The following is a 21530-nucleotide window of genomic DNA, read 5'->3' on the forward strand; positions in this document are numbered from 1 at the left end:
GCAGTTAGGAAAGCAAAGGCTAGCTTTTTCAAACAGAAATTTGCATCCTGTAGCACAGACTCCAAAAAGTTCTGGGACACTGTAAAGTCCATGGAGAATAACAGCACCTCCTCCCAGCTGCCCAGCTCACTGAGGTTAGGAAACACTGTCACCACCGATAAATCCACATTAATTGAGAATTTCAATAAGCATTTTTCTACTGCTGGCCATGCTTTCCATCTGGCTACCCCTACCCCTGTCAACAGCTCTGCACCCCCCACAGCAACTTGCCCAAGCCTCCCCATTTCTCCTTCACCCAAATCCTGATAGCTGATGTTCTGAAAGAGCTGCAAAATCTGGACGCATACAAATCAGCTGGGCTAGACAATCTGGACCCTCTCTTTCTACAATTATCCGCCACAATTGTTGCAACCCCTATTACTAGCCTGTTCAACCTCTTTCGTATCGTCTGAGATCCCCAAAGATTGGAAAGCTGCCGCGGTCATCCCCCTCTTCAAAGGGGGAGACAATCTAGACCCAAACTGTTACAGACCTACATCTATCCTACCCTGGCTTTCTAAGGTCTTTGAAAGACAAGTTAACAAACAGATCACCGATCATTTCGAAACCCACCGTACCTTCTCCGCTATGCAATCTGGTTTCCGAGCAGGTCATAGGTGCACCTCAGGCACGCTCAAGGTCCTAACGATATCATAACTGCAATCGATAAGAGACAATACTGTGCAGCTGTATTTATCGATCTGGCCAAGGCTTTCGACTCTGTCAATCACCAGATTCTTATCGGCAGACTCAACAGCCTTGGTTTCTCAAATGACTGCCTCGCCTGGTTCACCAACTACTTCTCAGACGGAATTCAGTGTGTCAAATCGGAGGGCCTGTGGTCCGGACCTCTGGCAGTCTCTTTGGGGATGCCACAGGGCTCAATTCTCAGGCCGACTCTTTTCTCTGTATACATCAATGATGTCACTCTTGCTGCTGGTGATTCTCTGATCCACTTCTACGCACCATTCTGTATACTTATGGCCCTTCTTTGGACACTGTGTTAACTAACCTCCAGATGAGTTTCAATGCCATACAACTCTCCTTCCGTGGCCTCCAACTGCTCTTAAATGCAAGTAAAACTAAAGGCATGCTCTTCAACCGATCGCTGCCCGCACCTGCCTGCCCGTCCAGCATCACGGCTCTGGACGGTTCGGACTTAGTTATTTGTAGTTGTCCACATATTCTAGGTGTCTGGTTAGACTGTAAACCCTACTGCCAGACTCACTTTAAGCATATCCAATCCAAAATTACATCTGGAATGGGCTTCCTATTTCGCAACAAAAAAAAAAAAAAGCAAATAGAGCTAAGCACTGGCAAAATTCTAGAGGACCTGGTTCAACCTACTTTCCACCAGACACTGGGAGATGAATTCACATTTCAGCAGGACAATAACCTAAAACACAAGGCCAAATCTACACTAGAGTTGCTTACCAAGAAGACGGTGAGTGGCCAAGTTAGTTTACTTAAAAATCTACTTGAAATTCTAGGGCAAGACCTGAAAATGGTTGTCTAGCAATGTTCAAAAAACAATTTGAGAGCTAGAAGAATTTTGAAAATAATAAATAGGCAAATGTTGCACAATCCAGGTGTGGAAAGCGTTTAGAGACCTACCCAGAAAGACTCACAGCGGTCTACTGTAGATCCACTTCTTCTCAACTTCGCCTCATGTCAAAATGTGTGTGCCAGAAGCGGCACATATCTGGAGTCCTTCCATCTTCATCTGAACAGATTTATCCCAGTTTTGTCTAATAAAATGTTAATTACATTGACATTATTATAACCACATTCAGATTGAGTTTTTGTGTGGATACTTATATTAAAGAGTTTACGTATAGGAACCAGTGCCCAACAAACTCAATTTCCAGCTCTACCTCCTCAAAGGACAGCCAGTGGAACAAATTATTTGTGCCTTATGTAAAGTTTTGAATGTTCTAAATATACATTTCCTTCCAGGAGAACTCATAGGTATTCAGTACCTGTAAAACCAGACCGGCCAGCCCCTCCAGAATATGCATTCAGAGGCAGCCAATAAGATGCTGGAGCACATCACTCGAAGAAGATGAGGACTTCAGGGATGGAACAGAGGATGAACTGTTGGTGCTCTGCGGCTCTCTGATATCCCGGAGATAGTATCTGATGACATCACAGCAGAGATGCTTGAGTCCATCCCTGGTGACACTACAGAAGTCCCTGGTGAGGTAGTTGGAAATGCTAGTTCACCATTTCAGGGGTTGTGTTGTTAAACCGGGTTGAAGACATGATTAACATTTTATCACAGCACTTAAAACTTATGTAATTACAGGCTGCGGATCAGGATGGCTTCACTGGCATGGCCAACAATGACAAGCTGGCAGAGTACCTGGTAGAGCCACATAGTTCTTCTGGCCCCACTCGGTCAAACCAGCCAGCTTTCACTATAAAATCCTTGTGGAAGTAGCTGAGCCAGCGTGACAAGAACCAGCTAGTTTATGCTGTCCCTCACCAAGACAGGCTGGTGATTGATTGCATCCGGTCACAAAAAAACAATACCTGTATCCCTGGAGTGGAGATCACAAGCAGATGGACTCGGGGAAGCGGGGGTTAATCTGCCCAGTGGGCTGACCGCTGCCATGTGGTATTGTCACGAGAATGTTCAATTCCAATGATGATAGCTAAACAATTCTTTAAGCTTTGACCAATCCCCGAGGTTTGTAAGAACCTGGGTTTAATAATAATAATTAGGCAAAGACTCAACTTCTGCAAAAGGTCCATAAGGTTTATTCAGAGAATGTTCTATAGTCCAAAATGCAAAAACATGTCATTTTATAACTCTCACCCCCACCTACACACACACACACACACACACACACACAGTTTATCCCTTTTCTACCCGCCTTGGCAGTTTCTCTCCGTTCCTTTCCTCCCCAGATAAGAGGGACCTTGGAAGGAGCCTCTTTCCTGTTGTTCTTTGTTCTCTCAACTCTCACAGCAACACAATGATCTAGTCACACATATTATGGAATTATGACTACTAACACATTTCAATGATTTCAGGGTGGAATCCTTTAGTCATTACTTTAAACAAATTCCCTTATCAGGTAGAGACCGTGTTCACCTGACTGTGTCTACCCATGTCCTCAGAAGATGGGGCAGGCAGCTCGGACAAGGTGGACCCTCATTCCGCGGGACTACAAGAAGATCAGACGGGTGGTGACAAATAGCACACTGCAGTTGTATGAAGTGAACCAGAACACCTGAGTGCAGTGGCACAACAGCAGGTAGAAGACTCAGGATGTGTCAGTGCTCCTCCAGGGCATTCAGCTCCCTCACCCATGCCCACAAGCCACAGAGCCTCTGCAGCCTGCAAAAACCTGCCCTGCTGCCCCTCAGTACAACCAAGAAGAGCATGTATAACAGCTACCTCCAAAACACAGCAGGGCAGGCCAAAACTAAAAACGCCACTTCCAATCATGCACAGATGCAGCTATTCACCGAAGCGCCAGCTGTCTGTAGTACCGAATGTCTGTGGCACCAGTAGTGGTGGACTGGTCCAGTCCTGAACTGCCCTGGACAGTGCTTTGTGCCATGTTTCCCAAGTGACGTTCCAGACAATACCGGCACCCACAGCAGCTTCATCCGTAACCCTACTCCCCACACAAAACAAGCTTACAAAAGGAGGCAAAATATATATATATATATATATATATATATATAAAAATGGGCAGTTCAATAACAAGCAGACAGACACTGCCTTTATAAAGTACTCAACAATATAGTACTCTCAACAATTCCATACATGTTTTAACTATTGTGTTGGCCATGGCATGGGTTTGTTTATTGTAGCTTTTTGCTGGGTTTTTAAACTTCCCTTGTTTTGAGAATATTTCTTAAATTGTACATTTGGTTAAAACTCCACCTGCATGCTCCACAATAACAAGAAACACCCATAATAAATACATTATAAAGCATACAAGTCTTTGCATTTAACAAATAACTCAATTCCATGTGGTTCGTATTCCAGCCTTTGATGAGAGCCATGAGAGAAATATTTGCAAGTGGGTAAAAATATTTGAAGTCAATCCCTTTTTTAAAGCATCCCTTTTGATTTAAACAAAAACTTTCCTACATGTTTGATCATGGAATAAGTAGTAAGAAAGTTACTTTTTGGACCTGAATGCCAAGGAGATCAAAGTTGACCCAAAGTGTACACGTTAAATAATACACTGAACAAAAATATGAAAATGCAACATGTAAAGTTTTGGTCCCATTTTTCATGAGCTGAAATACAATATCCTAGAATTGTTTGCAATTTTGTCATACAACACAATGCCACAGATGTCTCAAGTTGAGGGAGCGTGCAATTGGCACGCTTGACTGCAGGAATGTCCACCAGAGCGGTTTCCAGATAATTGAAAGTACATTACTCTACCATATGCTGCTCCTAACGTTGTTTTAGATATTTTGGCACTACGTCCAACTGGCCTTACAACTGTAGACCATGTGTAAACAGTATGTCTGTAATAAAGGCCTTTTGTGGGTAAAAATTCATTCTGACCCATGGCTGCACCCCTGCCCAGTCAAGTGGAGTGAAATTCATAGATTAGGGCCTAAGTAATTTATTTAAAAATGGATTGATGTCCTTATATGAACTGTAACTCAGTAAAATCTTTGAAATTGTTGTATGTTGCATTTATATTTTGGTTCAGTATGCATATGTGAGGTTTTGTTCAAATCAAAAGAGTTGCTGTTAAAAAGTGATTAAATTCAAATGGATTTACCCATGTCAGACATCAGTGACCATGCTCCCACCAGCATGGCAGCTCCCATGCCCCCAACTGGAATTATAGTATGGCCTCAAGAGTGCTTAGTATGGAACATATGATTAAAATAGCTAGAAATGCATTTGTCTTCATGTCCTTTGTAATCAAGATCAAGTAAGGTCTGAACACCGATGATGAGACAGCCTACAGGAAGGTCAGAGACCTGGCAGTGTGGTGCCAGGAAAACCTCTCCCTCAACGCCAGCAAGACAAAATTAGATGATAGTGGACTACAGGAAACAGTGGGCTGAGCACACCCCCATTCACATCTAGAGGAGCAGGTCGAGAGCTACTAGTTCTTCGTTGTACACATCACTAAAGACCTATCACGATCCAAAGACATCGCAGTTGTGAAGAGAGCATGATAACGCCTCTCCCCCCCCGCAGGAGGCTTGGCATGGGCGCTCAGATCTTTAAAAAGTCCTACAGCTGCACCATTGAGAGCATCTTGACTGGCTGCATCAGCTCTTGGTATGGCAACTACTTGGCATCCGACCACAAGGCGCTACAGAGGGTAGTGTGTACAGCCCAGTACATCACTGGGGCCAAGATCCCTGCTACACAGAACCTCTACACCAGACGATGTAAGAGGAAGGCCTTAAAAATGGTCAAAGACTTCAGCCACCCAAGTCATAGACTTCCCTCTGCTACCGCGTGGCAAGCGTGACCGGAGCGACAAGCCTGGGACCAAAAAGCAACTTAACAGCTTCTACCCCCAAACCATAAGACTGCTGAACAGCTAATCAAATTGCTACCCCAAAGATTTACATTGACCCCCCTTTTTTGCACTGGCTCTATGCACTCACTGGACTCTACCCACACATTGACACATACTACACTGACACTCCAACACACACACACACACCACAACTGCCACTCTGTTAATGATCTATCCTTATTGCCTAGTCATTTTTACCCCTACATATTACCTCAACTACCACGTACCCTACACATTGAACTCCGTACTGTTCCCCCTTGTATAGATCCTGGTTGTTGTTACTTTATTGTTACCGTTTCCTTTCTTAAGTAAGCATTTAACAGTACACCCTACACCTGTTGAATTCAGCACTTGACAAATACAATTTGATTTCAAAATAAAGCAATTGCTTTTAGGGATCACCTTATCATTAATCAATCATCTATGCATGATGTTTTGGCTTATTGAATTTATGCAGGTGGTACATAAATTCCTGACCCACACTGATGTCTCTGCTAACAATCTTGAAACAGTGCACCAGCCAAACATTGAACCAAAGTCTTTTTCAACAAAATGATCACACCTTAGAAAACCCAAATAACCTATTCCCCAAAAAATATGGCAACATGACTGATAGAGCACTGATCCAATAAATGATTCAGGTTTCCATGGCATGATGATCTTCAGAGGATGGTTCACTGTTGGGGTTTCCGTCTGTGTTACTCTCTGTGTTGCTCCTAAAAAATGAGACCCTTGTAACTGTGCTCTTTCCAGCCGTTTCCTTCCCAGATTCAATGCCAACCATGCCTGTAATAACAAATGCACATAAACGCAATATGACCAACAAATTGCAACGTAACAATTACAATAAAATGTAGAACAGTTAACACGCTATGTAATACACTAAGTATTCACTTAATTCAAAAGATATGTTGAGACCAAGTTATTCACAAACATCTTTCGAAAAGTCTGTAGAGGTAAAACTGTAGCTAGTGAACTGAAGGGATAGCTGGGAACGGCACAAACTCAACCTTGGCTGGGAATCATACCATTCTACCTATTCTACCGACGCAAGAATTCTGGATCAAAAGGCGCTTAGTGGCATTTTTAAAGGCATATAAATCAATTTCCTGCAATCCTAAAGAATTTAGCCATGGCTAATGCAGTGCTAAATTAATTGATTTGGGCATTTTCAATTCTCCCATTAGTTCAAAAATATATAAACATATAAACTAAAAAAATAAAGAAACGTTCTCACTATCAACCAAGTTTATTTTCAGCAAACTTAACATATGTAAACATTTGTATTAACAAGATTCAACGACTGAGAAACTGAACAAGTTCCACAGACATGTGATTAACAGAAATGGAATGTGTCCCTGAATAGTGTCAAATCAAAAGTAACAGTCAGTAGCTGGTGTGGCCACCAGCTGCATTAAGTACTGCAGTGCATCTCCTCCTCATGTACTGCACCAGATTTGCCAGTTCTTGCTGTGAGATGTTACCCCACTCCTCCACCAAGGACACCGCAAGTTCCCAGATATTATTACGGGGAATGGCCCTAGCCCTCACCCTCCGATCCAATAGGTCCCAGACATGCTCAATGGGATTGAGAGCCGGGCTATTCGCTGGCCATGGCAGAACACTGACATTCCCGTCTTGCAGGAAATCACACACAGAACGAGCAGTATGGCTGGTGGCATTGTCATGCCGGAGGGTCATGTCAGGATGAGCCTGCAGGAAGGGTACCACATGAGGGGGGAGGATGTCTTCCCTGGAACGCACAGCGTTGCCTGCAATGACAAAAAGCTCAGTCCGATGATGCTGTGACACACCGACCCCAGACCATGACGGACCCTCCACCTCCAAATCAATCCCTCTCCAGAGTACAGGCCTTGGTGTAACGCTCATTCCTTCAACGATAAAAGCAAATCCGACCATCGCCCCTGGAGACACAAAACAACGACTCGTCAGTGAAGAGCACTTTTTGCCAGTCCTGTCTGGTCCAGCGACGGTGGGTTTGTCCCCTTAGGCGACGTTGTTGCTGGTGATGTCTGGTGAGGACTTGCCTTACAACAGCCCCCTGCCTACAAAAGCCCTCAGTCCAGCCTCTCAGCCTATTGCGGACAGTCTGAACCCTGATGGAGGGATTGTGCGTTCCTGGTGTAACTCAGGCAGTTGTTGCCATCCTGTACCTGTCCCGCAGGTGTGATGTTCGGATGTACCGGTCCTGTGCAGGTGTTGTTACACGTGATCTGCCACTGCGAGGACGATCAGCTGTCCATCCTGTCTCCCTGTAGTGCTATCCTAGGTGTCTCACAGTACGGACATTGCAACTTATTGCCCTGGCCACATCTACAGTCCTCATGCCTCCTTGCAGCATGCCTAAGGCACGTTCACTCAGATGAGCAGGGACCCTGGGCATACAGTGCCTTGCGAAAGTATTCGGCCCCCTTGAACTTTGCGACCTTTTGCCACATTTCAGGCTTCAAACATAAAGATATAAAACTGTATTTTTTGTGAAGAATCAACAACAAGTGGGACACAATCATGAAGTGGAACGACATTTATTGGATATTTCAAACAAAATCAAAAACTGAAAAATTGGGCGTGCAAAATTATTCAGCCCCCTTAAGTTAATACTTTGTAGCGCCACCTTTTGCTGCGATTACAGCTGTAAGTCGCTTGGGGTATGTCTCTATCAATTTTAAACATCGAGAGACTGAATTTTTTTCCCATTCCTCCTTGCAAAACAGCTCGAGCTCAGTGAGGTTGGATGGAGAGCATTTGTGAACAGCAGTTTTCAGTTCTTTCCACAGATTCTCGATTGGATTCAGGTCTGGACTTTGACTTGGCCATTCTAACACCTGGATATGTTTATTTTTGAACCATTTCATTGTAGATTTTGCTTTATGTTTTGGATCATTGTCTTGTTGGAAGACAAATCTCCGTCCCAGTCTCAGGTCTTTTGCAGACTCCATCAGGTTTTCTTCCAGAATGGTCCTGTATTTGGCTCCATCCATCTTCCCATCAATTTGAACCATCTTCCCTGTCCCTGCTGAAGAAAAGCAGGCCCAAACCATGATGCTGCCACCACCATGTTTGACAGTGGGGATGGTGTGTTCAGGGTGATGAGCTGTGTTGCTTTTACGCCAAACATAACGTTTTGCATTGTTGCCAAAAAGTTCAATTTTGGTTTCATCTGACCAGAGCACCTTCTTCCACATGTTTGGTGTGTCTCCAAGGTGGCTTGTGGCAAACTTTAAACGACACTTTTTATGGATATCTTTAAGAAATGGCTTTCTTCTTGCCACTCTTCAATAAAGGCCAGATTTGTGCAATATACGACTGATTGTTGTCCTATGGACAGAGTCTCCCACCTCAGCTGTAGATCTCTGCAGTTCATCCAGAGTGATCATGGGCTTCGTGGCTGCATCTCTGATCAGTCTTCTCCTTGTATGAGCTGAAAGTTTAGAGGGACGGCCAGGGACGGCCAGGTTTATTTTTGCAGTGGTCTGATACTCCTTCCATTTCAATATTATTGCTTGCACAGTGCTCCTTGGGATGTTTAAAGCTTGGGAAGTCTTTTTGTATCCAAATCCGGCTTTAAACTTCTTCACAACAGTATCTCGGACCTGCCTGGTGTGTTCCTTGTTCTTCATGATGCTCTCTGCGCTTTTAACGGACCTCTGAGACTATCACAGTGCAGGTGCATTTATATGGAGACTTGATTACACACAGGTGGATTGTATTTATCATCATTAGTCATTTAGGTCAACATTGGATCATTCAGAGATCCTCACTGAACTTCTGGAGAGAGTTTGCTGCACTGAAAGTAAAGGGGCTGAATCATTTTGCACGCCCAATTTTTCAGTTTTTGATTTGTTAAAAAAGTTTGAAATATCCAATAAATGTCGTTCCACTTCATGATTGTGTCCCACTTGTTGTTGATTCTTCACGAAAAAATACAGTTTTATATCTTTATGTTTGAAGCCTGAAATATGGCAAAAGGTCGCAAAGTTCAAGGGGGCCCGAATACTTTCGCAAGGCACTGTATTTATTTGGGTGTCTCTCAGAGTTAGTAGAAAGGCCTCTTCAGTGTCCGAAGATTTCATAACTGCGACCTTAATTGCCTACCATCTGTAAGCTGTTAGTGTCTTAATGAACATGCACCTGTGGAACGGTTTCACTGAACAAGCATGGGAAACAGTGTTTAAACCCTTCACAATTAATATCTGTGAAGTTTTAGATTTTCACAAATTCTTTGAAAGACAGGTTCCTGAAAAAGGGACCTTTCTTTTTTTGCTGAGTTTATATAAATAATATTTTCTACATTCTTTGAATCTGGTTTTAGAGTCGTTAAAGTTAAAACAGAAAACGTTTTCAAACACACAAAAAATCTGTGTTAAAAATAATTTTAAAAAGGCCCTATCTTGGCAATGTAGATATTTCTTAAAAAAATAAAAATAATATATATATATATATATATATATATATATATATATATATATATATATATATATATATATATATATATATATATATATATATATATATATATACACACACACATTGTACCAGTCAAAGGTTTGGACACACCTACTCATTCAAGGGTTTTTCTTTATTTTTACTACTTTCTAGAGTAATAGTGAAGACATCAAAACTATGAAATAACACATGGAATCATGTAGTAACCAACAAAAAGTGTTAAGCAAATCAAAATATAATTTTGTATCCACCCTTTGCCTTGATGACAGCTTTGCACAATCTTGGCATTTTCTCAACCAGCTTCATGAGGTAGTCACCTGGAATTCATTTCAATTAACAGGTGTGCCTTGTTAAAATGTAATTTGTGGAATTTCCTTCTTAATGAGTTTGAGCCAATCAGTTTTAGGGGTGGTAAACAGAAGATTCTGTAAAATACAAAGTCCATTTTATGACAAGAACAACTCAAATAAGCTAAGAGAAACGACAGTCCATCATTACTTTAAGACACGAAGGTCAGTCAATCTGTAAAATGTCAAGAACTTTGAAAGTTTCTTCAAGTGCAGTCGCAAAAACCATCAAGCTCTATGATGAAACTGGCTGTCATGAGGACCGCCACAGGAAAGGAAGACCCAAAGTTACCTCTGCTGCAGAGGATAAGTTCATTAAGTGTTACCAGCCTCAGAAATTGCAGCCCAAATAAATGCTTCAGAGTTCAAGTAACAGACACATCTCAACATCAACTGTTCAGAGGAGACTGCGTTAAGCAGGACCTCAAGGTCGAATTGCTGCGGAGAAACTACTACTAAAAGGACACCAATAAGAAGAGACTTGCTTGGGCCAAAAAACACGAGCAATGGACATTAGACCGGTGGAAATCGGTCCTTTGGTTTGATGTGTCCAAATTGGAGATTTTATTTTCCAACCACCATGTCTGTGAGACGCAGAGTAGGTGAATGGATGATATCTGCATGTGTGGTTCCCAATGTGAAGCATGGAGGAGGTGTGATGGTGTGGGGTGCTTTGCTGGTAACACTGTCAGTGACATGTATTTTGATTTGTTTAACACTTCTTTGGTTACTACATGACTCCATATGTTTTATTTCATCATTTTAATGTCTTCACTATTATTCTACAATGTAGGAAATAAAAATAAATAAAAACCCTTGAATGAGTAGGTGTCCAAACTTTTGACTGGCACTGTATAAATACATTTCTTACCGTTTGGACTTAAGTGACCCGATAAAGTATTACAATGGCATAAAAATCCCTGCTATGGTACAGGAATTGCACTCACCTTGCGGATCAGTGTCATGCCCACCCTCTTGATTTGACTGGATTGCAAAGGAACTCTCTCTGAGCTCTGCAGGACTGAACTGTAGGAAATATAAAAAGGACAGGCAGAAACACACCCATTCAATTGAAATGCAATCCATTATGATAAGAGTTCAGCTATAACTAAAAAGTAAACTTACAGACAGATCCCTAGGGGTGGTGACCGGCTGTGGTCCTTTGCAGCACAGCAGAGAGAAAGGTCTCTGCTTGGTCTTGGGGTGCTCCTTGAAACACAGGCTGAACACCTTTGCAGGGAGGCAGACATCCCAGTTGTATGGATGGTCATTCACAAGATCAGACACCATCCTGTTGGTATTAAGGTCACCATGGTCAAATATGAAATTAAACACCATATTTAAAAATATATATAATTTGACCTTTTTTAACTAGCCAAGTCATAGAAAGAAGTGTCTAAAACACAAACCTGCTGATCAGGGTCTGTGTGGTCAGATCCAGTGATCCAACTTGCCGATGACGGTATAAGAGAGAGAACCCACTCAGCTTCAGAAGACTCTTCAAAGCAACGTTGATCTGAAACACAAATAAATGGAAACAGCTCATGGTTGTTTAATGAACCACTTCTGACCTATTGACCTCTACCGCATATACAACATCAAAGTTGTACTTCTGCAAGGTACACTACATGACCAACAGTATGTAGACACCAGCTCGTCAAACATTTCCTTCCAAAATCATGGGCATTAATATGGAGTTGGTCCCCCTTTGCTGCTATAACAGCCTCCACTCTCCTGGGAAGGCTTTGGACTAATGTTGGAACATTTCTGCAGGAATTGGCTTCCATTCAGCCACAAGAACAGTAGTGAAGTCATGGACAGATGTTGGGCGATTATGCCTGGCTTGCAATCTGCGTTCCAAATGTGTTTGATGGGTTTGAGGTCAGGGCTCTGTGCAGGCTAGTCAAGTTCTTTGCACTGATCTCAAAAAAACATTTATGTATGGACCTTGCTTTGTGCATGAGGGCATTGTCATGCTGAAACAGGAAAGGGCCTTCCCCAAACTGTTGCCACGAAGTTGGAAGCACAGAATCGTACAGAACGTCATTGTATGCTGTAGCAATAAGATTTCCCTTCCGAAACTAAGGGACCGAGCCAGAACCATAAAAAATAAATAATAAAAAACAGGCCAAGACCATTATTCCTCCTCCATCACCAAACTTCACAGTTGGCACTATGCATTGGGGCATAGTGCCAATGCCCCAATGCATCTCAAACTGTTTGTCATGAAGCTCCTGACAAACAGTTCTTGTGCTGATGTTGCTTCCAAAGGCAGTAACTCCACAATAACAGCACTAGCAGTTGATCGGGGCAGCTCTAGCGGGGGAGAAATTTGATGAACTGATGTTGGAAAGGTAAGATAAGATGCCACATTGAAAGTCACTGAGCTCTTCAGTAAGGCCATGTTTGTGTGTTCGATTTTACACACCTGTCAGCAACGGGAATGCCCGAAATAGCCAAATCCACTAATTTGAAGGGGTGTCCACATACCTACACTATATACACTGCTCAAAGAAATAAAGGGAACACTAAAATAACACATCCTAGATCTGAATGAATGAAATATTCTTATTAAATACTTTTTTCTTTACATAGTTGAATGTGCTGACAACAAAATCACACAAAAATGATCAATGGAAATCAAATTTATCAGCCCATGGAGGTCTGGATTTGGAGTCACACTCAAAATTGAACTGGAAAACCACACTACAGGCTGATCCAACTTTGATGTAATGTCCTTAAAACAAGTCAAAATGAGGCTCAGTAGTGTGTGTGGCCTCCACGTGTCTGTATGACCTCCCTACAACGCCTGGGCATACTCCTGATGAGGTGGCAGATGGTCTCCTGAGGGATCTCCTCCCAGACCTGGACTAAAGCATCCGCCAACTCCTGGACAGTCTGTGGTACAACGTGGCGTTGGTGGATGGAGCGAGACACGATGTCCCAGATGTGCTCAATTGGATTCAGGTCTGGGGAACGGGCGGGCCAGTCCATAGCATCAATGCCTCCCTCTTGCAGGAACTGCTGACACACTCCAGCCACATGAGGTCTAGCATTGTCTTGCATTAGGAGGAACCCAGGGCCAACCGCACCAGCATATGGTCTCACAAGGGGTCTGAGGATCTCATCTCGGTACCTAATGGCAGTCAGGCTACCTCTGGCGAGCACATGGAGGGCTGTGCGGCCCCCCAAAGAAATGCCACCCCACACCATGACTGACCCACTGCCAAACCGGTCATGCTGGAGGATGTTGCAGGCAGCAGAACGTTCTCCACGGCGTCTCCAGACTCTGTCACATGTGCTCAGTGTGAACCTGCTTTCATCTGTGAAGAGCACAGGGCGCCAGTGGTGAATTTGCCACTCTTGGTGTTCTCTGGCAAATGCCAAACGTCCTGCACGGTGTTGGGCTGTAAGCACAACCCCCACCTGTGGACGTCGGGCCCTCATACCACCCTCATGGAGTCTGTTTCTGACCGTTTGAGCAGACACATGCACAAGTGGCCCGCTGGAGGTCATTTTGCAGGGCTCTGGCAGTGCTCCTCCTGCTCCTCCTTGCACAAAGGCGGAGGTAGCGGTCCTGCTGCTGGGTTGTTGCCCTCCTACGGCCTCCTCCACGTCTCCTGGTAGCGCCTCCATGCTCTGGACACTACGCTGACAGACACAGCAAACCTTCTTGCCACAGCTCGCATTGAGGTCCCATCCTGGATGAGCTGCACTACCTGAGCCATTTGTGTGGGTTGTGGTAGCATGAGACGTAGTCTACTAGAGTGAAAGCACCGCCAGCATTCAAAAGTGACCAAAACATCAGCCAGGAAGCATAGGAACTGAGAAGTGGTCTGGTCACCACCTGCAGAACCACTCCTTTATTGGGGGTGTCTTGCTAATTGCCTATAATTTCCACCTGTTTTCTATTTCATTTGCAATTTATTGTCAATCAGTGTTACTTCCTAAGTGGACAGTTTGATTTCCCAGAAGTGTGATTGACTTGGAGTTACATTGTGTTGTTTAAGTGTTCCCTTTATTTTTTTGAGCAGTGTATATACAAAAGCATGATGTGACAAAATATCTCTCACCTTACTGGTAAAGTTCTTCTTCAGTCGAACAAGGATTCCAAAAGGGAAGCCAAAGTGAGAGATGACTTCTGCTACATGTTGTGCTACCTCAGTAGAGCTACAACCTCTCAGGGGGAAGGCCTCCACCCATTTGGAGTAGAAGTCTGTCAAGCTCAGAACGTACTGGTGTCCGTTCAATGTCAAGGGTAGTGGCCCTCTGATGTCTATAACCAGCCACTCCCATGCGTCTTTGATCTGGGTAAGAATGGGAGACAATGTATAGTACTGTTTTAATGACACTTATAAACATGTTCCTCAGACCTTTCCTTTTAGATCCAGAGGTTGACTGTCACAATCGCATTAGAAAAAGACATGCCAATGAATCAATGATCAACTTGGAGGCTCTATCCCTAACCCTGTATTAGAGACTGAATGTTTACACATCCTTCATTACCTCTATTATGTGCTTGAGGGGTGGAAGTTGGAACTCCATGTTCTCACATGCCACCTGAAAATGAAGTGTTTCATTGATTTTTTTTTTGTGCATAAATTACTGGCATATAGCATAAGCTTTTGGTTGTTCTTGCGAGTAAACAACTTACCTTCGGGGAAACATCTTTGACTGCCCAGGTAATACTCTGTAAAGATCAATATGGTGAAAATATGAAAAAGTCTGCTTCGAGCAAAACTCCAGGAAATAATCCCTGTACATCTGGCAAAGCAATAGCGTTGCTCAACTCAGCGCCAATGAACATGTGCCAATTGAACCTCAGTTTGCGTAGTACATCAAGGCCGAGTTGAGCAACCAATGAGGAAAAAGTCAGAGGTTGTATTAAAAAGTACCTTCTTTTGAAAGTTTTTTGGATAGTCGAATATAGTCGGGACTGCGTCTGGCGTGAGGCGTTGACGTATGTCCCTCCCGCAAATATACTTGTCTTCAAAGTGAACAGAGCACACACGGTGGTTTTGTTGCGGATTCCACCCTTTACACTTCATATTAATAATCCATTGTTTGCGTCTTTCAGGATCATTTTTGGGGAATCTGTTACCAAAACATTCATACGTCAAATTGGCATCACAATTACAGCTATCAAATGAAGAGTAAATCCATGAATGGTTTATGCAACAGATTTCTAAGAGAACAGCATTGCCAAAGCGCAGAGTTTTCGTACAACTATCAAACTAGCTGACTTCAGCTAGCTAAATTCTCCTGCAAACCATTTGTACTAGCTAGCTGAACCAGACCTCTAACACTCAGAAAGCTCAGATTCAAACTCTACAAGCGTTATGTCAATATACATTAGTTTATCATCAAAGAGTTTTGCTGAGCAACTTTCTTCATTTAATCCCGTTACGGCCGGTGTGTACTTCCAAAAAAGTTCTAAATAAAAATGTACAAGCAACCAAAAAAGCACCTCCAATGTAAATCACTCCTTACCGGCACGCACAGGTCGAAAGTCTACAACAACTCAATTTGTTTTCCCTTTGGATATTGGTTAATACATTCAGAGTTCTCTCATCAATACCTATTTGACGGAAGGTCCTAGGATGACATATTTAGAATCAGATGACGATAGAGGCCAAGGTACAGCCATATATATATATATATGATTTAACGTATTTTATTTAAAAATGAGCTCAAACATACAAATAATTAATGTTTAATGGCTTCCAATCCACATGCTAGAGATCGATAGTCAAGTGTGGTGTTCCCTGACCTCTATTAATCCACATAAAGAAAACATTTTCAATAGCTTCCAGTCCACATGACATACACATCTAAAACCACTTAATAATAGGTCACTGATCTCTCCTCCATAGGAGGGAAATTTAAATGTTCCATTTCACTGATTTTACATGAATATTTCCTCTGGTAGGTCTAATTTTCAATAGCTCACTGTCCATATGAGCTATAGATCTCTAAAGACAAGTGTGGTGGGTTCTTTGACCTGTCTTATAATTTTTTTTATTATTATTCCTCCCCTTTGTTTTACTACAAATATTTATCTTATTACAAATGTGGTTATTTCACATACAGATCTACTATTTTTTTCTCCCCAATTTCGTGGTATCCTAATTGGTAGTTACAGTCTTGTCTCATCGCTGCAACTCCCCTACGCACTGCTTCTTGACATACTACTCGCTTAATCCGGAACCCCAAGCACAGATCAAAATCCACAAATAAATTGTAATTTGACCACAAATCAATATTTTGCAATGGCCATCTCAGTCTCCGGACTTGAACCCTATGGCTTGAACCCTATGGCACGAACCCTATGGCACGCCATATTAGAAGTCGACCAATTAAATCGGAATGGCCGATTAATTAGGGCCAATTTCAAGTTTTCATAACAATCGGTAATCAGCATTTTTGGACACCGATCATGGCCGATTAAATTGCACTCTACGAGGAGACTGCGTGGCAGCCTGTTATGCGAGTGCAGCAAGGAGCCACGGTAAGGTGCTAGCTAGCATTAAACGTATCTTATTAAAAAAATAAATCTTAACTCTACATGGTTGATATTACTAGTTTATCGAGCTTGTCCTGTGTTGCATATAATCGATGCGGTGCCTGTTAATTTATCATTGAATCATAGCCTACTTCGCCAAACGGGTGATTTAACAAGCGCATTCAAGAAAAAAAAGCGCTGTTGTTGCACCAATATGTACCTAACCATAAACATCTGACGCCTTTCTTAAAATCAATACACAAGTATATATTTTTAAACCTGCATATTTAGTTAATATTGCCTGCTAACATTAATTTCTTTTAACTAGGGAAATTGTGTCACTTCTCTTGTCACTTCTCTTGCGTTCTGTGCAACAGAGTCAGGGTATATGCAGCAGTTTGGGCCGCCTGGCTCGTTGAGAACTGTGAAGACTATTTCTTCCTAACAAAAGACAGCCAACTTCGCCAAACGGGGGATGATTTAACAAAAGCTTATTTGCGAAAAAAGCACAATCGTTGCACGAATGTACCTAACCATAAACATCAATGCCAGGAAGTATTTATTTTTAAACCTGCATCTTTGGTTAAGAAATTAGTGTTAGCCGTCATTGCACGCAGTCAGGGTATATGCAACAGTTTGGGCCGCCTGGCTCGTTGCGAACTAATTTGCCAGAAGTTTACGTAATTATGACACAACATTGAAGGTTGTGCAATGTAACAGGAATATATAGACTTATGGATGCCACCCGTTAGATAAAATAAGGAACGGTTCCGTATTTCACTGAAAGAATAAACTTTTTATTTTCTAAATGATAGTTTCCGGATTACCATATTAATGACCTAAGCCTCTTATTTATGTGTGTTATGTTATAATTAAGTCTATGATTTGATATTTGATAGAGCAGTTTGACTGAGCGGTGGTAGGCAGCTGCAGGCTCGTAAGCATTCAGTCAAACAGCACTTTCGTGTGTTTGCCAGCAGCTCTTCGCAATGCTTCAAGTATTGCACTGTTTATGACTTCAAGCCTATCAACTACCGAGATTAGGCTGGTGTAACCGATGTGAAATGGCTAGCTAGTTAGCGGGGTGCGCGCAAATAGCTTTTCAAAGGTCACTCACTCAGACTTGGGAGTAGTTGTTCCCCTTGCTCTGCAAGGGTTCGCGACTTTTGTGGAGCGATGGGTAACGATGCTTCGAGGGTGGATGTTGTCGATGTGTTCCTGGTTCGAGCCCAGGTAGGGGCGAGGAAGCTAATACTGTTACACTGGCAATACTAAAGTGCCTATAAGAACATCCAATAGTAAAAGGTATAATAAATACAAATGGTATAGAGAGAAATAGTCCTATAATAACTACAACCTAAAACATCTTACCTGGGAATATTGAAGACTCATGTTAAAAGGAACCACCAGCTTTCATATGTTCTGAGCAAGGAACTTAAACGTCAGCTTTTTTACATGGCACATATTGCACTTTTAATTTCTTCTCCAACACTTTGTTTTTGCATTATTTAAACCAAATTGAACATGATTCATTATTTATTTGAGCCTAAATTGATTTTAATAATGTATTATAAAGTTAAAATAAGTGTTCATTCAGTATTGTTGTAATTGTCATTATTACAAATAAATAAAAATTGGCTGATTAATCGGTATCGGCTTTTTTTGGTCCTCCAATAATCGGTATCGGCTTTGAAAAATCATACTCGGTCGACCTCTACTCCATATGCACAGAATTAAGAATAAAGTATCTAGAAAGATTCTGTATGGAGACAAGGTCTAAGACTCCTCCCAACGTGTTCTCCAATCTCATAAATCATCTTATAAAAAGGCTAAGTGTAGAGTACAGTGTGTCTGTAGAAAATCAAAGGCGAGGAATTTTGAAAATAAAAAGGTGTACCTTTGATAAGAGGCAACAAAGCCACCGCAATGGTCTGTAGGTCTGTAGTGCATATGGAAAGTGAGCTATTGAAAATTAGACCCATCATGGGAACTATTCATGTAAAATCTGTGAAATAAAAAATAAAAGAAGCAATTCTAAGTGGTGTAGCCTACTATGGACAACGAGGAAGGTCAGAGACTTACAGTACCAGTCAAAAGTTTGGACACCTACTCATTCATGGGTTTCTTTATTTTTACTACTTTCTAGGGTAATAGCGAAGACATCAAAACTATGAAATAACACATATCATGTAGCAACCAAAAAAAATAAAAGTGTTAAACAAATAAAAAAATATTCAAAGTAGCCACCCTTTGGGGCGGCAGGTAGCGTTGGGCCAGTAACTGAACGGAGTCCAACTTATCCCAAACCACCTCAATTGGGTTCAGGTGATTGTGGAGGCCAGGTCATCTGATGCAGCACTCACTCACTCACTCTCCTTCTTGGTAAAATAGCCCTTACACAGCCTGGAGGTGTGTTTGGTCATTGTTCTGTTGAAAGACAAATGATAGTCCCACTAAGTGCAAACCTGAATGCTGTGGTAGCCATGCTGGTTAAGTGTGCCTTGAATTCTAAATAAATCCCTGACAAGTGTCACCAGCAGAGCACCCCCACACGCTTCACAATGGGAACCACACAAGGAGATCTTCCTTTCACCTACTCTGCATCTCACAAAGACATGCTGGTTGGGAACCAAAAATCTCAAATTTGCATTTCCACCTGTCTAATGTCTATTGCTCGTGTTTCTTGGCCCAAGCAAGCATCTTATTATTATTGGTGTCCTTTAGTAATGGGTTCTTTGCAGCAATTCAACCATGAAGGCCTGATTCTCGCAGTCTCCTCTGAACAGTTGATGTTGAGATGTGCATGTTACTTGAACTCTGAAGCATTTATTTGGGCTGCAATCTGAGGAACTGGGAACTCTAATAAACATATCCTCTGCAGCAGAGGTAACTAACTCTTCCTTTCCTGTGGCAATCCACATGAGAGCCAGTTTCATCATGGAGCTTGATGGTTTTTGCGACTGCACTATAATAAACTTTCAAAGTTCTTCAAGTTGTCCAGATTGACTCACCTTCAATGTCTTAAAGTAATGGACTGTTTTTTTCTCTTTGCTTATTTGAGCAGTTCTTGCCATAATATGGACTTGGTATTTTACCAAATAGGGCTATCAAAGGGGAGGAACAACAAAGTTTAACTTTGATAAGAGAATTGAAGGAAACCACCACCCTTTGTCTGTAGATCATATGGATAGGAAGGTATTGAAATATCCCAATAAAATCTGATCAGTGGTAAACTGAAATTCTATTGAATGTAGCATGGATGGTGGGGGGGGTCAGTGACTTCACATTGTCGTTTTACATCTCCATTTCACCTGGATGTGAAGGGTTTGAAAAGTACCCTTGTAAATTGGTCAAATATAGCATAGTAGTTAGACGTAACTAATAGAAATGTTGGGCGATTCGGCAACTGGAGTCCCTATGCAGTGTGTGTAATCTTCATATTATGGCAAGAACCTCCTGGACGGGAATGCAAACATTGTTTTGCTTACACGCAATCACCGGCATTGCACTTTTACAACAGTCCTACACCAGCTGAGCACCAGAAAACAGCATATTGCCTCCTTTTCTTTTCGGCTCTGTTAAGAGTAGAGTTCTACCACAGAACGAGACAGATATTTCACAGAATGTATAAATGTGAAGCATCCGGTTGGCGTTTCCACTCGCTAGAAAATATGGTGATGTTGGATATTACTGCACTGTTGAAGCTAGAAACCCAAGCATTTTGTTACACCCACAATAACATCTGCCTAACATGTATGTGTGTAATATATATATATATATATATATATGGCTTTTGTCAGACATTAGGCAAATTTTGTCATCAAAAAAAAAAAAAATCTGTCAAACAGAGTCGACTACATTTTCTAGACTTTACCCTTCGCCAAAGTTGATAAAAATGGCATTATTTTGGGGTGCAAGGGCGAATTGAGTTATTGCACAGGTCAGAGTAGGCGTTCCCTAAAATAAATATGCAAATAAATGCTAGAACGTGCCAACAGAATTTCACTCGCTCGTGTTTGGCTCTGCCCCCCTCCTTGCTTGTTCTGCCTACTATGATTAAGTTACCCACATTGGAAACGACAGGCTTTGGTCCATCTTGGGTTAGTTATACAAATCTTTGGTTCGACTATTGGTAAAAACAAAGGGTGCACCTTGCTCTCTACCGTCATATGATACTAGATATATCACTCATCCTAGGGACCTTCCGTCAGAGACCTAACTTGTTTTTACTTTACGATATTCGGGGGTTAACTGCGGTTATTATATACTGTTCATTTAATCATATTATAACGCTTGCAGACATTGTGAATCGGAGCTTTCTGTTTCACGAGCTACAACAGCTGGTTAGAACTTTAGCATGCGTTTGCCTAAGCTAGCTGCCGTAGTAATTTAGTTAGCTAGGCATCAAACGTGGCTCTCGGGGTAGTTTTAACAGTAGACTAATACTTACCTAAAAAATCCCACACCAGCTTTGGGGCTGCGGTTTTTGCAGTTGTATGCTGAACACAGTGACAGTGTTGGCATTCTTGTCGCTGTGTGACAGGAACAAATATTAACCACGCAGGACTACTAACTAGCTAACCACTCTCTGAGGTGTTGCCAATTATATTTCAGTGAGAATTCTTCTTTGTTGGGGTTTTACGAAGCACTACTTCC

General features: G+C 42.1%; 1 protein-coding gene across 1 annotated transcript; it reads right to left on the bottom strand.

Moving 5' to 3' along the window:
* Positions 1 to 2776: 2776 nt before the first annotated feature.
* Positions 2777 to 21503, bottom strand: LOC139421489 (uncharacterized). Its single transcript, XM_071172438.1, has 9 exons — positions 21325 to 21503; positions 15268 to 15466; positions 15027 to 15062; positions 14879 to 14932; positions 14446 to 14679; positions 11782 to 11888; positions 11498 to 11663; positions 11320 to 11398; positions 2777 to 6344 (listed from the first exon to the last, which is right to left on the bottom strand). The coding sequence occupies exons 1-9, from the start codon at positions 21396 to 21398 to the stop codon at positions 6196 to 6198; spliced, it is 1098 nt and encodes a 365-aa protein (XP_071028539.1). The 5' UTR covers positions 21399 to 21503; the 3' UTR covers positions 2777 to 6195.
* Between the last annotated feature and the right edge of the window lie 27 nt (positions 21504 to 21530).

Source organism: Oncorhynchus clarkii, chromosome 12, assembly GCF_045791955.1.
Source record: "Oncorhynchus clarkii lewisi isolate Uvic-CL-2024 chromosome 12, UVic_Ocla_1.0, whole genome shotgun sequence".
Classification (NCBI taxonomy): domain Eukaryota; kingdom Metazoa; phylum Chordata; class Actinopteri; order Salmoniformes; family Salmonidae; genus Oncorhynchus; species Oncorhynchus clarkii.

Excerpts from the sequence above, each read along its gene's own strand:
- LOC139421489 (XM_071172438.1), bottom strand. The coding sequence starts at position 21,398 with ATGCCAACACTGTCACTGTGTTCAGCATACAACTGCAAAAACCGCAGC. Across the intron at positions 14,933-15,026 it reads TCAAAGATGTTTCCCCGAAG|GTGGCATGTGAGAACATGGA; the intron begins GTAAGTTGTTTA and ends CTTCATTTTCAG. Across the intron at positions 11,399-11,497 it reads CCACCCCTAGGGATCTGTCT|TTCAGTCCTGCAGAGCTCAG; the intron begins GTAAGTTTACTT and ends TATTTCCTACAG.